Below are 18,650 nucleotides of genomic sequence, written 5' to 3' on the forward strand. Positions count from 1 at the left end.
GCCTGGTGTTAGTGAAAACAAGGAGGCAAACTGATTCAGCAGAGCCTTGCACTCCTCCTGTTGTTGCAGAGTCAAATCTGAAGAGATTTTTACTCCTTCAATTGTCTTATCTGGGGTTGTCTCCTGAGGAGATCAGGGAGAGCTCACTCTCCTCCTCCTCTTAATCAGAGGCTAGAAGCAAAGCTCCTATTTCGGGTCTGGAAACACCAAGCCTTCAGATGGTTAGTGTGATAGACCCTAGGGGCCACCTTTGGGTTTCCCAAGTCCACTAAAAAATGTACCTCTCTGTGTGTACCCACAATCTTGAAGGGTCCAATACTTTTGTCCTGTAAGGCCTTAGACACTGCCTGAGCAGTAACAGTTCTCATAGGTATGGCCGTAGGATATCTGGTTGTATGGTCTAACATAACCAATATAAATCGGTTGCCCAAGGAAATTCGAGGGTCTAGGGGACCAACAATGTAAATCCCCATCTCCTCAAAAGGGACTCCTGCCACAGGGAGGGGCACTACAGGTGCCACATTCTTGGATCCACTGTTGCCAGAAGTCTGACAAGCATGGCAGCTCCTACAAAATGTATCTACATCAGCCCCCATCTTGGGCCAGTAGAAGTACAGAGATAACCTCTCTTTGGTCCTCTTGAAACTCATGGCCAGCCAGAGGGCTCTCATGTGCCAACTGTAGGAACTTCTGTCCCACCTCCTGGGGTAATACCAGTCCTCTGGGGTAGATTCACTAGGCTCCCTGTAGAGGAGGCCATCCTCCCAGTAAAGCCTAGCTTCCCTGGCTACTGCCCTTTCAGCTGGGAAGCTGTGTGCTGGTGCAGACCTTGTAGAGAGACGTTCTCTTTTTCCTCTTCTGAAGTCTGCTGTAGAGGGTCCACCTTCTGAAAGTAAAGTCTGAAGCTCAAGATGGTCTCTTCGATCCAGATCTCCATCACAGGGGAGGTCTTCCTCCAGCTGTGTGTCACCTGTAGCTGACTAGACTGATTCTTTCTCCCAGAGACTTTGTATTTCTCTTTGGTTTCTTTCTTCTTCTTGGAAATATACGGGTGGCCTTCCTGTGGACTGTAGGTATTGGAAATCTCCTCAACCTCAAACTGAGAGGCTCTCGAGGTTGCCTCACTGGCCAATCTTGTCTGCTCCTGCTTCTTTTTGCTGGAGTTCTAGATACAACTTCAAGAGTTTTCAAATAATTTCCCAACAGGACACTCCCATGCGCCTCATTCTGTACACCGACAGGTATTCTAACAGTCATATTATTGCACTGGATGAGAGCTGGCAGAATAGGAACCATTTGGATAGGGCCTCCTGCAAGTTTAGTGGAACCTTTGGGTGCCTTAGCTACATCCTCGGGCTTGAAAAAAAACGTTCATCTGCCACTGTAATGCTTGACCAGTGTCTCTGATGGCAGGGGTTTCCTGTCCATTAACAAGAACACTGTCCTTATAATATTCTTTTGTGTTATTTGGAATGGAGTTGTACACATCCACATCCTTTTCCCACAGACCAAGGGACACTAAGGAAACACTGGCTTGAACTCCAATGGGGTCTTCAGCCAGTAGTTGAAAGTGTGAACTTGCCATTTGGGCTTCTCCCTCAGATGACAAAGGCTAAAGAGGCAGTGTGAACCCCTGAAGGTTTACCCTTACATCTGGGATCCGCTTTCACGTGGTCAACAGACCCACATACAAAACATTTCCCAAAAGTTCTTTGGAATGGGGGTTTCTGTTGACCTCCCTCTGGTTTTGCACTAGAGGATTCGCTAGACCTACCAGGGTTCCCATGGAATTTACCTTTGCTATGTTTGTGGCCCTCTTTTGGATGGTTGGAAATAGAATTCTCTTCACCATATTTCTTGTGCTGCTTCCCCTATTCCTTCTTGTGAGTTGCCCCAGAGTCCCCGTGAGTGGCACTGTTGGCGACCCACAAATCAGCAGCTTGTGCTTGCTTTTTGGGATCAATTTCATTTGAGTCAGCCAAGTGCTGACTGGGAAACTGGTGAGGCATCCACACTAAACAGAGTGAGACACGTGTGGTCTGGAGCTGGGGACACTCCCTGTATGAGAGGCATCCGCGATAGAAGCCCGGACAACGAATAAAACAGCCTGACTGCACGCAGGGAGATTTCCCATGAGGTAAGGTGGAGAGAGAGAGGGGCCACCAACTCAAACCCCATAGCGGAATGGCTGTAGAGCTGCACCCCAAACCAGAGGAGTGAGCGGCAAGCACACAAGACGCACAAAGTAAAAGAACAAGATGAATATCGACCTCCTCCCCCCCCCGGAGAAGCCTGCAGAGAGACAAATATATTCGAGAAACGGGCCCTAGAAACTACAGCTGAGGGTTAATCCACCGACCAGGGCTAAGATCAGACAAACAAAAGGCAGAAAGCATAAAGGACAGAGTTAGGAAGGGACCCTGCACCGAAGTGTCACCCCCAAAACACCCAAGCACAACTGACCAGTGCTGCCTTGAAGACAGGGGAGACAGACGGAGATGAAGGAGTAATACTGAGACAGCAAGATGCGAGACAAATAATGAAGGAATAAAGGGAAACAGACCAGTATGGAGTCATATGCTCGTAAGAATGAAAACAACCTGCATACCTCAGCGGATACGGACATGGCAAGCACGAACCAGCAGGCAGGATGGCAAGAAAATGTACCTATTTTAGAGGCGATAGCCGCGCTGAAACCTGCATTAGAACATAAAATGGATGCAGTGATTGTAGACGTGGACCTGCTGCGTCAAGACGCTAGAGCACTAGCTGAAAGGATGGGCACAGCGGAACAACAGGTGCAAGAAAACACAAGCAAGATTAGAAGCACCTAATCTCAAATCACAAGTATGCTAGAAAGAATACCGACCCTGGAACACAAAGCTGAGGACACAGATGGAAGAGCTAGAAGAAACATCCGCATTGTGGGTCTGCCTGAAGTGGAGGAGGGAAAGATTCCACGAATTATGTAGAAAGCCTACTGCTGCAGGAGGTGGGGATTGGCACGCTGTCGCAGGGCTTTGCAGTAGAAAAGGCCCATAGATCCCTAGCCCGCAAGCCCTACTGAGGCGCCTGATAGCCAAGATCATGAAATTCAAAGATTGAGAAAGCTCCTTACCTTCTCAAGAGAAGGCAGCGCGATCAACATGAACTCCTCAAAACTTGCGATCTAAAAAACAGAACATTTGAAAAGATACTGAGACATGAAACCAAGACCAGGAAGCGGGAGCCTGGAAACCGCGAACCCAAGGCCTCACCAACAGTTGCCACAGCGGGCAACCCCCCCAGAACACTGAGAAAACTTAAGATGTCAGCTGAAAGACATCGCGCTGTGGAGGACCACCCACAGGAAACGGGGGTGAGCTGGAGAAGCAGCAGAGCCTGAGCCGGGGGAGGGAAGCTGGGCGTTTGTTCAAAGTTCAAGTTTATTGTTGAAAAGTTCCAAAGAAGGCGGGAGACCACACCAACATCAAGGAGAGATCAGATGGCATGCAGGGCAAACAAGGATGCATACCACGAAGAGCCAAACCACACGAGATGACTACACATCAATGGGAAGCGCACCAGAACCACACACAGATGCCAACAAGGTTATGGAAGAAACGCTGGATGCAAGAGATGCAAACGCAAGAACTCAAGTAAAGTAAAAGGTGGAGAAATATGCAGGAAACGGACAGGCCTGCGGGAAGTGACTGGCCATGCAAAGCGAGTAAGCGAGGAGACATGCATAGCCACATGTAACTTACGAGGACTGAATAATTATGTTAAAAGGTTGAGAGTGTACTCATGGCTTAACAGATCGAAAGTGAATGTGGCAATTCTACAGGAAACCCACCTGACTAAAGACAAAATTGACCACAATAACAAGTGGGGAGGGAAAGTATATGGATCGACCTACTCCACCTATGCCAGAGGGGTTTTGATTTGGATAGCCCCCAACATCTCTGTTCAGCTTATAACTGTTGATAAAGAGGGCAGACTGGTAATAGTGAATGGACTACTAGAAAATAGGGAAGTGTGCTTCATAAATACCTATGCGCCAAACCATGAAGCAACTGGATTCTTCAGAACACTCATCTCCCGACTCTCCCCATACAGAGGAGCGGCATACATTTGGGGCGGGACCTCAACTGCACACTCAACCCACTGCTGGACAGGTCAGACACAAAACTCAAGAAACCAATGCCCCCGGCCAAAGCCATACAGACGCTCTTAAACCAGCTGAGGCTGGTTGAAATCTGGAGAGAAGCACACAATGAGACACGTGGATACTCTCACTACAGCGCCCCACATGGCACACATACACGGATAGTCTATCTTCACGGGTAGTGAGACCCTGGCAGAATTATGAGCACAGAATATAAAGCAAGGACCCCTTCAGACCATGCCCCGTTGGTCACGATATGGAGATACATAAACACAATGGCCCCCATACCAACGTGGGGTGCGAGCAAAAGCACTACTAGACAATGAATTCCATGAACACATACAGAAGGCCATAGAAGAGTACTATGAGCACAGCACTGGCAGTGTAGATAAGTTGGGAACCATATGGGACACCTTCAAGGTGGTGGTCAGAGGGACAGCGATAGGGAAGCTGGGGGGCGATAGGGAAGATGGGGGGCCTCTGGCGACGGATACTTGAGGAGATGGCTAGAGTGGAAAGGGAAATTGCGGCGGCTGAGAGACTCGTGCGAGTAATGGGAAGGGAACCCACTGAACTGCTATCATTGAGACAGCAGTGCATCACAATCTGGGAAAGACTGGGGAAATAAGATTGCGGGAAATACATCCATAGGTTACACGCAGAAGGTGACAAGCCAGGCAGACGCCTGTTTGATCGAGCAGGAGGTGAGAAGAGACCGGGTTTATGCAGTTAGCAATCAAGCAGGGGAAATAGTTAAAACCCAAGCGGACATTAACCTGGTGTTCTTGCAGTTCTGTGTGGAATTGTACGCCCCCCCAGAACCTGGCGTAGAAACTTGGGAAACACGAGAAGCCCTGACCCAAATATAATTGCCAAAACTCATAGGGGAACAGGCAGAGGCCCTCGACGCCCTGATAACGGTAGAAGAAATTGAGTCGATAATTCAGAATTTTCCAACGGCAAAGACCCCTGGGCCGGACGAACTGCCGTGGGAGTTTTATAAGACGTATAAAGGAACATTAGCACCCAAACTGTTGGAGGCATACGAAGAGGCGTACACGCAGGGCCAACTACCAGATAGCATGGTAAAGTCGCTGATACTACACATCCTGAAACCTGGGAAATCACCCCTAGACTGAGGATCATACAGACCACTCTCTATGATCAACCAGGACAGCAAGATTCTTACTGCAATCCTAGCGAATAGATTCAAACAGGTTATACACACATTAGTACACACAGACCAGACAGGATATGTCCCGGGACGCAACACCACATGGAATCTGAGAAGACTCCACCACGTCGTAGATCAGACCAACTATCAACAGAAGGAGAGCATGGTTGCCTCCCTAGAAGCAGTGAAAGCCTTGGACTCTGAACTGGGACTGACTTCTGCGGGTGCTTGAAAAGTTTGGGAAGGTTACAAGTTTCCGGCGTTGGATCAGGCTGATCTATACGGAACCCAGAGCGAGGGTCAGAACAGGTAAGCATGTTCCTGCTGCATGGAGAATATATCGAGGTACAAAACAGGGTTGCCCATTGTCAGCCTTCTTAAGGAAAGAGAATAGCAATATGGGAATACTGAAACAACACCATCCATTTAGTCTCGCTTTACGCGGACAACATGCTCCTGTATGTCAACAACCCAAAAGATAATCTGCCCCATCTGCTAGAGGTGGTAACAGCATTTGCCAGACTATCGGGAATAAGTATCAATAAGGAGAAATCCTCCTTATACCCCTTGGCGGCACTTGAACAGCCCGCAGGAGGTACTAAATATGGAAAAACAGGTCTCTGTGCTCATTAAGACACAGTGGACGTACTAGGTGGTAAATACTGGAAGTACAGCAAAACAAACTGTATGATACTCCTGCTGATGTGTGTTGTATGGTATGAAAAGTTGTCTGTTGGTTGGTTGGTATATTGTAGCTGGGGGGCCTTTAAGTGCCTTTAGTGTCTCCTGGTGGTGTTGGTGTATGGCTAGTTGAAATTCCACCAGGGCCCTCAGCAAATAATCTATAGTGGTAGAAGTAGGTTTCGGAGTTTTTGGTTCTGGATCCTGGGTCATCTTCTACTTCTTCTTGGTCACTGAGATGAGGGCCCCTCCGCTCCTGGAAATCCATGGCATTTGGGTTAGCTTTAAGCCCACTCACATTGGCTGTGACTCATTTTAGTTGCCTCTCTTCGCATGTCTGCTCTCCTAGGTTACCCCTTGGTTGCTGGTTCCTGTGACAGGTTTCCAGACTGTCCTCCATCTTCTAAGTCGCCTGGAGTACCTTACTACTCAACGGATTCCAGGAGTCACCAACCTTTTTGCTGATATATACAGGCTGAGGAATTCTTCGGTTTCAGGATTTCTGTCCATCTCTTTCTCTGGGCGTATCCGGCCTGAATAATCCCACTATTAAAGCATCCTTTACTCCATGCCTCTGTCCCACTGAGCTTTCTCACTCTACTCCCTTTTCCCTCTCCTGTCCCACTACTCCTTTCCTCCCGATTATTCTCCAACCTCCCCCTCTACACTTGTATACTCTCCCCTTCACTCTAACTTACACTCCTTCACTCTATCAATTTCACCTCCCAATATTTATATTCGCCCTCTACTCTCTCCTATCTCCCACACACACAGTGTCTCACGCACACTCATTCCAATGACCACTCTCCAAACATTCACTCCACTCTCTCATGCTTGCCACACAAATAATATCATACTTGCACCGTTCACCAATATATCAAAACTCCTCACCACTCTGCACCAACCTCTTCTTCATGGTCCCTCGGTCCACCAACTCATCTGACCTCATCCATGTTTGAGCGTGGGTCTTAGATACATGGGTGTTCTCATCTATTACCTCCTCCTCCTTCCGAATGGTCCCTATTACCACCAAACTGCTCTGACCAATCCACAGGGGCGGGGTTACAGTAGCCCATAGTTTCCAAACACCTGTTTGGCCTCGCCCCCTTCCCACTCTCAGGCATTTGTGAAATTTCTGTGACCCAGTCGAATTGGCATCTGTGACACAAGTCTCATGCCTGCAGTCCTGGAAAAGTTGGTGTTCTTGCATGGATGGTGTCGGGGGAGCAACACTGTCAGACAGCTATTCCATTTGCAGTGTTCTCTGCGTCTGGGTTTCTGGAGCCAGTGTTTCTGAAAAGAACACAAAAAACATTGGGCTAGACAAGAGGCTGGAAGGCATGTTGTAACAGACAGTGGTACCACTATTACAATTATGCCAAGCATGCTCAGGGGGGCTCAGGGGCTGGCCCGCCACAACTCCCTCACCTTGCCTCAGGGGTAAGATCGGCTCTGACATACACCTTGGTAGTCTGCGTAGCCCACGTTGGGAGTGGTCTTCGTTCCCCCAGGACAGTATAAAGCCCCTGAGCCTGTCACAGGAGCATTATGGCTGCCTGCATAAGTTGTATACCGATGGTATGACAGAACACCCATGTCGATGTCTATCTTTTACTTTGTAAGGTAGTACTCCAGACCAATCACTATATGATAGATTACACATAGCATGTGAATTTAAACAGATTCACAAGAACCAGAAATGTGTACTAGGCTTACATTCGCTCGGCATGGACTCCCTGAAACAAAATAGAATTGTGATGCTCTTTAGAAGCAACTGTGGGAAACTTTCGGTTCCTCTATTTGCCATCTACACCGGTCACATCGGTCAGATGGTGGTTTCACCTGGTTCTCTCCCAGGTGACTCGGTCATAGAAGGCATATCCGATGTTAATCCTGCAGCAGAAAATTACAACCTGAAGAACAACACTTTTATACATCATTCCAATGACTGTTACACAGTTTATGATTTCACCTAATGTTTTAAGGTAGTTTATTTGGACATCTTACCCTTGTTTGTTCATTTATATCTGGCCAGATACAAAAGCCGGCACAAAGTGTCTCTCCTCTGGTATACTTTTCAGTTTCTGGGTGTGTGGGTAGTGTTACTGACCTACACGCTATGACATAAGGATCACTGAAAGAAAAGAGGAAATAGTTTACCATACTTGAGGTATACATTGATCAGCAAAACAATCTTCCAATATTACTAGTAGTAAATCTGAGATAAGGATGAAGTTTCTTACTAGCAATGACTATTTCACAGCATCTCTAATGAGACATTGGGGCTCATTCTGACTATGCCGGGCCGGAAACAAGTGTGCCGGTAAGCTTACCGGCACTGTTTCCAGACCGGCATTTCACAGGTCTGCCTGCCGGAGCACTGCACCTATCAGGTCTGACCCTGCCGAGCAGAATGGCTAGAGCTGGCAGATGCGTTACAGAAGCACAGTGCCTCCGCGTCCCCCTTCCCATAGCGTCCTATGGGACTATCAGAATGGGGAACATTTTACTGGCGACTGACTTTCTGGGCCGCCGGGGTTGTAATCTTCCGGTGGCACCGGGAAGTCAGGCGGCAGTAAATATTTACGGATACAGCGGCAACCCACCAGTAGCACTGACATGGTTACCGCCGAACCTGTAATGAGCCCCATTGAGTACTTCGGGATGAGGAACACCTAAATTACAAAATTGGTTTATCTTTTGAAATCTCATTACAGAGCATATGAATACATAAATATATGTACATAGAGCAAGACCATAAGAATTTCCAAGAGATTGATGAAGCTATTATAACAGTAAAATACCAGAGTCTCCAGAAGCTCATGATGTTAATTTGGGGAAACAAAGAGGTTTATAGAGTGTACATGAGAGTAATATAATGTAATGTAAAGAGGTTTTGCATAGCACACTTCTGCCATTTTAGTGGCCTCTTGGATCATGATAGAGTTAACTTGAGGAAAGCGATTGGAGGTTAGATGGGAAACTGCATAGAACTGCATTACTTGCAGTTTATCTAGCCAGATATTGACCTCTAGCTCGGCAAAGATTTAAAATGTAGGAGTCACACATGAGGCTATTCACATGTTTCAAAGATGGTTGGCGGCTAGATGGCAGCTTAACACCATAGATAGTTAAATCTGCTCCCTATAGTGATTAGGAGTACAATAGTTGCGACAGTGAGTAATATATTTACTCCTACATCCCGTCCCCTTTCCTCCCTACTTATGGGAGATTACCAAATCACACTCAACCCTCAGGGAGGAATGTTGCAAGGAACTGCTTGCCTGAACTGAGAGTCTCCACTGGAGCTGCTGTTCAGTCGATAATGCCTGCAGAAGGCTGATGGGGAGCACCAAGTGACCGCCTTGCAGTATGCCTCCCACAGAACTGGTCTCTGAAAGGCTACTGCCATGCTTGTTCAAGCGGGCATGGAATTCCCTAGGAGGAGGCTTGTCTTGCAGCTTGTAACAATGACTGGTACAGGAAACAATCCATATTACTTTAGTAGGCTTTACGGCTTGTTTGCCCAGATGAGGACCCCCAAATATGACAGTCTTTCTGAAGACCTCAGAGGTCTAGTCCTCCCAAGCATCAGAGCTCTGCGAACCTTAAAAAATGCAAAACTCTGTTCGCCTAAGTTTGGTGATCTGGAAAAAAGATGGGCAGTGCAATATTCTGATGCATGTGAAACTCCAGAACCACCTCCAGCCGAAATGAGGGGTGGGTTCAGAGAACCACCTCACCCTGGTGTAAAGAAATGTAAAGATCCTCTGAAGATAAGGCCTGCAACTCACTGATCCTGCAACATGCGATTATTGCAACTAGGACGCTATTTTCAGGTAGCAAATCAGAGACAACATAACCATTCAAAACGTACCTCCCAAAGCTTAAATAGGATTCTGAGCCCGGTGTAGCATCCAGTTGCAGAACCTATGCCACTTGCCTTTAAATTGCGATCCGGTGGAGCCTTTCGTAGCAGTCACTAAGGTACATACGTTGTCTTCTGCCAGGCCAATGGACCACATGTCAGTTATTCAGTAGCTAAAGTGCCATGGTAAGCGATTGAGAGGAGGGGTGCCACACTTTCTCCTCTTATCGGTAAAGGAGGCCCAGAAAGGACGGATGGAGCAGAAAAGGTTGAGACGACACATACAGGAGGTTGTAATAACAGTGACTCTTCTGCAAGTTGGGAGCGACCAACTCTTGGAAGTCTGAAACATTTGCAGAACTTTGGGAATTTGATGAAGAGGAGAACATTCAAATACAGACTGATTGTCCCAAGGGGCTGGCAGCGCTTCCCCCAGCAAATTCCCCTCTCTCTTTCCAGAAGTACTGTTGGCATTTCTTATTCAACTCTGTTGCTAGCTCCCCCAGAACATCTAGATTCTATTTGCGGAAAGTATGGTTGATCTTCAATTCCATCAACATGTTAATAAATCGACTCAAACTGGGCAACATAGTGGATTTGGTATTTGCGCATAAACCCCTTCTTACACTTCAGTCTATTGAACCTATCCCTTGGTCTGACCATTTTTGGTCTCTTGTAGACTTGAAGATATAGGCAAACCTGTCGAAACCCCCATAGAGAAAATCTGGCAGAGCTCCTAGCGTACCGTGGACACTTCAAGTCTGGCTACTCTGATCCAAGCCAAATGTAGCTGCGAGTCAGCAGTGTCACTGTCTTCTATGTCTGAGGCTTTTCTAGAGGTGGCTAACATGGTTGCCCCTCTGCGGTTGATCCAACCTCGTAGATTGCTCCCTGAACCATGATTCACTAATCTTCTGAAAAAACGACACCTTAAACTACGCCATTCGGAACGTAAATGGCATAGAACATATGACCCTGCTCTTAAAACTCAATATAAAATACATTCTGCTACTTATTCAGCTATATTAAAAGCTGCCGAAATGGCACATTTCACCTCTAATATTGAGTCCTCTCTTTCTCAGCCAAGGGCTTTGTTCGCTGCGGTCAAGGATCTTACTTCAATGGAGAGGCTCACCCCCACTGTCCTACCTACTCAGGAACTGTGTGTGATGCCCTATCTCACTTCTTTATCTCTAAGATTGACACTATCACACAAACCATTGCTCTGGCAGTGACAAGAACTGGCCCCCTTGACAACACCTCTCCCTTTCTCGCGGTCTCTGAACCCACTACTGCTAATAGTTGGTCCACCTTTCCAACCTCTACTGAGGAAACTGTACTGGCGGCTATCGGTAAAATCAAGCCATGCTCTCCCTCGGATGCAATCCCTTTACGGGTTATGAAGGACATTGCCCCTGATCTGCTATCTGAGATTACTAAAGCTATTAACGACTCCCTTCAAACAGGGTCCGTCCCTCAAGAGCTAAAATCTGCTAGGGTGAAACCTCTTTTTAAGAAATACACCTTGGACCCTACCACCATCTAATTTCTGCCCTATCTCACTTGTCCCCTTTCTGGCTAAACTTTTAGAATCACTGGTGACCCCCTTACTATCCACCTTTTTAGAATCTACTAATCTTCTGGACCCGGTTCAATCCTGGTTCCGCCCCGGTCGTGGCACGGAGAGTGTTCTGGTGGTCGTCCTGGACGATATGGCCAAGTGGGTGGATTCAGGTGGAGTGTGTGCCCTGATTTTTTTCGACCTCTCAGCAGCCTTCGACACGGTCGACCACTCCATCCTGCTATCTCGCCTTGCCCAGTTTGGTATATCTGGACAGGTACTGGCATGGTTCAGCTCGTTCCTTGCGGACCGTACGCAGACCCTCTCAATGCCCCCCCTTTCCTTTCTGCTCCTTGCCACCTCCGTTGTGGAGTGCCCCAGGGCTCACCCCTGTCGCCCATATTGTTTAATATCTACATCTGGGCCATTGTGTGTCTCATCCGCTCTTTCGGCATTAGCTGCTACTCCTATGCCGACGACACCCACATACTGATCAGACTAGACCTTGATCAGTCTGAGGTGTCGTCGTGCCTGCGGGGGTGCCTAACTGCCGTTGGAGATTGGATGAACCACAATGGGCTCAAATTGAATGGGGATAAGACCGAGGTGATAGTGGTGGGCAATCCCCCTGATCCCACACTCTGGGCCTCTTCCCTAGGACCCCTGCCGATTCCACTTAAGAAAGTGAAAAACGTAGGTGTGACCGTCTGCATCCATGTCTAAGAACCAGCATGTCTCTGTGGTCTGTCAGGCTGGCCATTTTCATCTAAAGATTCCGAGGAGAGTACTTCCTCTGATCCCGGCCCCACTGCACCCCTCCAGCGGTTGCATGCTTGATTCTATCACGAATAGATGATTGCAACACCCTGTATCTCGCCCAACCCAAGGGCCTGATTAAACGGCTGCAAAACCTGGCCGCGAGGTTGGCCACAGGCACCCCTTTTGGAGCTCACATCTCCCCTGTGTTACAGAACCTGCACTGGCTTCCTGTGGCTCAACTGATAGAATTTAAGGCCTTGTGCATTGTACACCGTGCCCTACACGGCCAGGGACCAGAATATCTCCAATCCAGATTTATATGTTATCACCCCACTCTTAATCTTCACTCAGCCACCTCCGAACAACTTGTTGTCCAAAAGCATAAGAGACACCGAGTCGATGGCCGGGCTTTCTCTATTGCTGCCGCAGTCCTGTGGAATAATCTCCCACCTACCATCAAGAAAACCCCCAACTATTTAGAGTTTATAAGGCAGGTTAAAACATATCTTTTCTGAACTCTCGTGGGGCTGTCTTTATCCATCCTAGCGCCATGATGCCTTGTGCGACTGTGCGCTCTATAAGATTTATTAACATTAACATTGGTGTATGAAATGGGACAGCATGTTCAGATTGCCTGCCTCTTCGCTGTCTGTTCATGCTAGGTGGTCTGCTTGTAACGAGATGTCATTCCATAGTGCCAATTTCCAGATTTGTACCATAATAGGGCACAACCTTATTGACACTGTTCCTTCTTGCTTGTTTAAATAAAGCAGTCACTACACTGTATGTGAGGACCAGGACTCTGGAGGCTTTTACAAACGGCATGAATGCCTCAAGTGCCAGGAAAACTGTTGCAGGTAATTTATGTGTTCTGTTGCCTCTCGCGGACTCCAAATGCCATGGATCTGCAATTCCCCCAGATTGGCTCCCAGCCTGAGAAAGAAGAGTCCAATGCAATTCTTAACTGGTGTGGAGAGTCTGGAAGGTAGAGTCCCTGCTAGTAGGTTTTGACTGTCTGACCACCAGAGAAGGTCCTCCCTGAGCCAAACTGGAATCTCAACAGAATTGTGCAGAGGTTCCCTCATTTGGTTCCAGTGCGCAGCTAGGTGAAACAGCGTACAGTGAGGTTGAGGTCTTGCCATGGGACCCGTCAGTACATGAGGACATACACCCCGAAAGGCATTGAAACTACCATGCTGATACCCGATCATGGACTAGAAAAAAAGGTTACAGTGGCCCCCACTCATTCTTACATTGGAAACACTGTCCCTGATTCAGAATCCCAGAAAAACCATATGAACAGCTTCTGCGTTGGAATAAGGGTAGGGTTTTCGGTATGGATGGCAATCCCATCATGGGATTTTTTTCCTGCACATCTAGTTACAATGTAGAGACCCTCAGCAGAGCCAGTCTCAGCAGTGCCACTGCCATGGCCATGGCCATGCTCCAAGCATCAGTGTCAAGATGGTGATAGTATGCCTTCATCATATCCTGATCCACTTGGCGAGCCTCAGCCAAACTCGAATAGAAACACACCAGGTACTCTGCTACAAGCAGTGCCTCATAGTCCTCCAGCTTTTATTATTATTTTATTATTCTTTTATTTTATTATTATTATGGTATTTATTGAGCGTGGACCTCGCTTTGAGAAGCAACATATCTCCTTATAGAGGTGTACAATACAGATAGATAACAGAGAACTTTACAGGGGTATAAAAACAATACAGATGCATAACGGAGCGCTTTTCAGAGGTAACAACAGAACAGTTATACAGCGTGGGGTAGGAGAGGGGGAGGCAGTGTCTAGCGAGTCAGGTGGTGCGAGGGGCGATGTGATGGCCTAGGTCTTGAGGACAGATTCCTTGATGAGGTGGGTCTTGAGTTCTTTTCTGAACTGTAGGAGCATGGGACAAATCTGATGACAGGGAGGAGATTCCATAGTCTTGGGACATAGGCAGAGAAGGTTTGTTTTCTGGTCCTTTCCTTTTTCCAGTGGCGGATTTGAAGTCTGCACTTGTCCTGGCTTCTGGTGGTGCGCTGTCCACTGAAGATGCTTGTGTTTCTCTGTGAGGTAGCTGGGTCCCTTGAGGGAGACTGCCTTATAGATGATGCAGCAAGACTTGAAGGTGATTTGTGCATGCAGTGGGAGCCAGTGAAGGTTAATGAGGGCAGGGGTGATGTAGTTGTCTCTGCGGAGACCCTTGATGAGGTGTGTGGCAGCATGTAGGATACTTCTCAGGGACACAATCGAAAAACAACAGGAGGCCTTCGAGGAGTGCATTGCCTACATCCAGGTGGGATAGGCCCAGTGTTTGAACGGTGGATCAAAAGCTCTCCGGAGGGAGGAAGGGCTTAACTTTCCACAGGAGGGAGAGCTAATACCAAGCTGCATGAATTTTCTTAAATATGTCTGTCTTGAAGGAGATGAGCGGTCGATGTGGAACCCGAGGGACTTGGTGCAGGCGGTGAGCTGGGATATGAAGCCGTCAGAGTTCATGGTTGATAGCCAGGTCTATATGTCTGGGTGTTCAGTGTTGTTGGTGAAGAGAAGGAATTCGGTCTTGGAGGGGTTGAGCTCCAAGTATGCGCAAGACATCCAAAACTCGATAAACTCCTTACTGCAGCTATTACAGCCTCTGTGTTAGCCTGCCTAAGACTGAGGGAGGCATTCCGATAGAACCTTTTACTTCCCGTTCCCTCCCCCTCCCCCGAGAACACGATTTGAATGTACTGCCCTAATGGGCTTTGAGAGGAGGAACAGGAAAAAGAAGCTTCAGCATTCCTGAAAAGAGTAGCTGATGTTTCCTCATCAGACAAAGTTCCAGCCCAGTGAGAGCTTTTGAGTGGAACTCATCTCTTTGGCCATATCGTGATCAATGCAGGTTTTTACCACAGTTTGAGTGCCTCCTCCTCCATCTCAGGCTGAAGGTGTATGCCTGATTTATCAATTAAGTATAGGACCTCTGACAAAACCAGTTACTCCACCAGAACAATTGCAGGCACAGGGCGCCCCAAATATTTCAAAAGGCAGTGAATCATGGTATGAAGGGCCTTTGCCAACATAGAAACCTCTTCCACGTCATCTGCAGAAATTGCATTGGTGGTAGTGGAAGCATTGGTGGCAACCAAAGTGGGCAAAAGAGTCAGCATTGAAGGAACTGGTGGTAGTTGCACTACAGAGCCCTCCTAGAGCAGTTTGGAACCCAAGAAAGGCGTAGGCCCAAATAACTGAGGGGATGTGAGCCGAGGGTCGCCTGTAGAACTGCACTAGCACTAGGCTGATGTGTAACTGGCAACAGCACCTTCCACATTAGGCGTTTACAGTATTGCCTCATGGGATATGAGTACATAAGATCTTGGAACCTCTCAAACAAATGATCTTCCCTTGAAGAGTGTGAACTTCTGGATGCCCAAGTGTTGTGGGGCAAGTTCAGCAGCAGAGCTAAGTAAGGAACAAGTTACTTACCTGTAACTGTTGTTCTCCAGCATGGGTCTGGCATGGATGCACATGCTCATTAATATTCCCTGTTGTCAGGGCGGGAATCCTCGGTATAGAAAAAAATCAGTATCAGTTTCGTTTCTGATCTGTCTTTCTTAGTAGTAACCAATCACTGGTCTCTGGGTCATACTGCCCCCACCCAATGACTGCCCTCTCCCTCAGCCCCGCCTCCGGCAGCCATCCTCAGATGTGGTAGCACGTAAAGTGGCAGTATGACCAAGTGAAGAGCCGCAGAGGGGTAGGCGGGAGGGTTCGCATGTGAATCCATGCCAGACCCATGCTGGAGAACAACAGTTACAGGTAAGTAACTTGTTCCTTCTCCAGCATGGGGTCTGGCATGGATTCACATGCTCATGAATAAGAGAATACATAGCAGTACACACATGCACAACCACGGGAGGTGGCAACAGGCTCAACATTAAGCAACTCTTACCTCCTCACCAGGCTCACCTTAGGCGAACAGGTTGCGCAGCAGTGCTTGGCCGACCCTGTACTCCTCCCTGGAGTCCCGATCGACACAGTAGAATCTTGTGAAGGTGTGCATCGACCTCCACGTCGCAGCCCTGCAGATGTCCAGCAGGGGCACACCAGACAGGAACGCCGTGGTAGCAGCGATCGCTCTGGTCGAATGGGCTCTCGGACGGCCGGGCAGCCAACCGGTGACAGTGCATGATGCAGCCGGAGAGCCATCTGGAAATGGAAGTCTTCGAGAGAGCCTTCCCTTGATTCACAGTCCCAAAGTTCACAAACAGCTGTGACGTCTTCCGAAAACTCTTCGTGCGGTCCATGTAGAACTTCAGCGCTCTAGCTACATCCAGCGAGTGCAAAGTCCTCTCGACCGGCGACGAAGGCGACGGGAAGAAAACTGGCAACACCAAGGACTCGTTGAGGTGGAAGTCCGACGGCACCTTGGGCATAAAGGAGGAGTGCGTCCTCAGCACCACCCTCGTGTCATGAAAAGTCAAGTATGGAGGCTTGCAAGATAGGGCCTGGATCACTCCCACTCGTCGTGCAGAGGTGATGGCCAGGAGGAAAGCTGTCTTCCATGACAGGAACTTCAAAGGCGCCGAATGCATAGGCTCGAAAGGGGCTCCCATGAGCTTGGTCAGCACCACATTAAGTTCCCACGCCGGGGCAGGAGCCTTCACCGGCGGGAATGATCGGAATAGTCCCTTCATGAATTCTTTCACCAGGCGATGAGACCACAAGGACGCCCGACTTGTCGTCCTGGTATATCGGGAGATTGCAGCCAGATGTATTTTGATGGAGGCGTGTGCAAGTCCAGATTTGGCCAGCGACAGTAGGTACTGCAGTACTTGAGGGGCTGTAATCCGCAGAGGGTTAATCTTCTGTGCACGGCACCAGACAGAGAACCTCTTCCATTAATGTCCGTAGCACTTGAGAGTTGAGGACGCCCTGGCCTTTGCAAGAACCTCTCTGCAGTCGGCCGGGATGTCGTACTCTCCAAACTCTAGTGCTGCAGGAGCCAGGCCTGCAAGTTCAGCGACTCCGGGTTGTGGTGAAGAATGGCGCCTCCTTCACTGGAGAGAAGGTCTGCGTCCGACGGTAGCTTCACTGGTGTGGACGCTGACAAGTCCAGAAGGTCCGGGAACCAGATCTGCCTCGGCCACGCCGGTGCGACGAGGATCATCCTGCACCGGGACCTCTTGAGCTGGTTGATGAGCCGGAGCAGCAACGGCAGTGGAGGCAACGCATAAAGAAATAGGCCGTCCCAGGGAAACGAGAAAGCATCGCCCATGCTCCTCGGCTGGGGGAACCTGCTGGCGAACCTCGGCACTTGGAATTTGTCGCCGTCACGAAGAGATCGATTTGGGGTTCGCCCCATCGTCGGAAGAGTCGATCCACTGGATCCTGGCGTAGTTCCCACTCGCGGCACGAGCGCAGCTCCCTGCTGAGTGAGTTGGCGATCATGTTTTTTATTCCTGCCAGATGAAGAGGCACCAGAACATCCCTTGGGCGACGGCCCAATGCCACAAATCCTGGGCTTCCTTGGATAGGGCCGGGGACCTGGTTCCGCCCTGCTTCCGGATGTAGAACATCGTGGTGGTGTTGTCGGTGAAGATCCTCACCACCTTGCCCTTGAGGGACGGAAGAAAGGACCTGAGGGCCCAGAACACCGCGCAGAGCTCCAAGATGTTGATGTGGAGAGACTTCTCCTCTGGGAGCCAAAGGCCTCTCGCGTGAAGATCTCCGGAGTGTGCTCCCCAACCTTCCAGGGAGGCGTCCGTCGTCACCGTCACCTGGTGAGCTGAGGTCTGAAAGTCCATGCCCGCCCACAGATTAGAGCGGGTACCCCACCAACGGATCGCCTGAGGGATCATGTCCTCGAAGCTTCCCGTCGACTGGATCCAGCGGGTGTCGAGGAACTCCTGTAAGGGGTCTCATCTGAAGCCTGCAAAGGCGCACCAGATAAATGCAGGAGGACATCATCCCGAGGAGGGACTTGACAGATCTTACCCTGGCCATGTCCGTGGCCAGCAGATGCTGCACCTTGCCCAGAATGGTCCTGGTCCTTTCCTCCGACGGCGAGGCCAGCCGCGCCACTGTGTCGAGCTTGGCTCCTAGAAACAGGGCAACTTGCGACAGAACCAGGTGGGATTTTGGAAAGTTGATGGAGAATCCCAGGTCCGTGAGCAGCTGGACGGTCTTCGCAGTGTGCTCCACGGCGAGCTCCCTTGACCTTGCCCAGATGAGCCAGTCGTCCAGGTAGGGGTAGACGTGGATCCCCTGTAGGCGCAGCCGCGCCGCCACCGGTGCGAGGACTTGGTGAACACCCTGGGTGCCGACTTCAATCCGAACGGGAGGGCCTTGAACTGGTAGTGCCGCCCTTGGACCACGAACCTGAGGAACTTTTGGTGTCTTTTTAGAATGGGGATGTGGAAGTAGGCATCCTCCAAGTCCAACGACGACAGGAAATCGCCCTCTTCCAGCTGTCCCAGC

The 18,650-nt window shown here is 49.1% G+C and overlaps 1 protein-coding gene across 3 annotated transcripts in view; it reads right to left on the reverse strand.

Moving 5' to 3' along the window:
- Positions 1-18,650, reverse strand: part of ACOT11 (acyl-CoA thioesterase 11) — a 1,040,268-nt gene that overhangs the window by 52,868 nt on the left and 968,750 nt on the right. For all 3 annotated transcript variants that reach the window (XM_069642127.1, XM_069642125.1, XM_069642126.1), the window contains one exon: positions 8,010-8,136. In XM_069642127.1, the coding sequence (XP_069498228.1) occupies positions 8,010-8,136 (127 nt within the window). The remainder of the gene's footprint in view (positions 1-8,009; positions 8,137-18,650) is intronic.

The sequence above is a fragment of the Ambystoma mexicanum genome, chromosome 1q (assembly GCF_040938575.1).
Source record: "Ambystoma mexicanum isolate Mex_15411 chromosome 1q, UKY_AmexF1_1, whole genome shotgun sequence".
In the NCBI taxonomy this organism is placed as follows: domain Eukaryota; kingdom Metazoa; phylum Chordata; class Amphibia; order Caudata; family Ambystomatidae; genus Ambystoma; species Ambystoma mexicanum.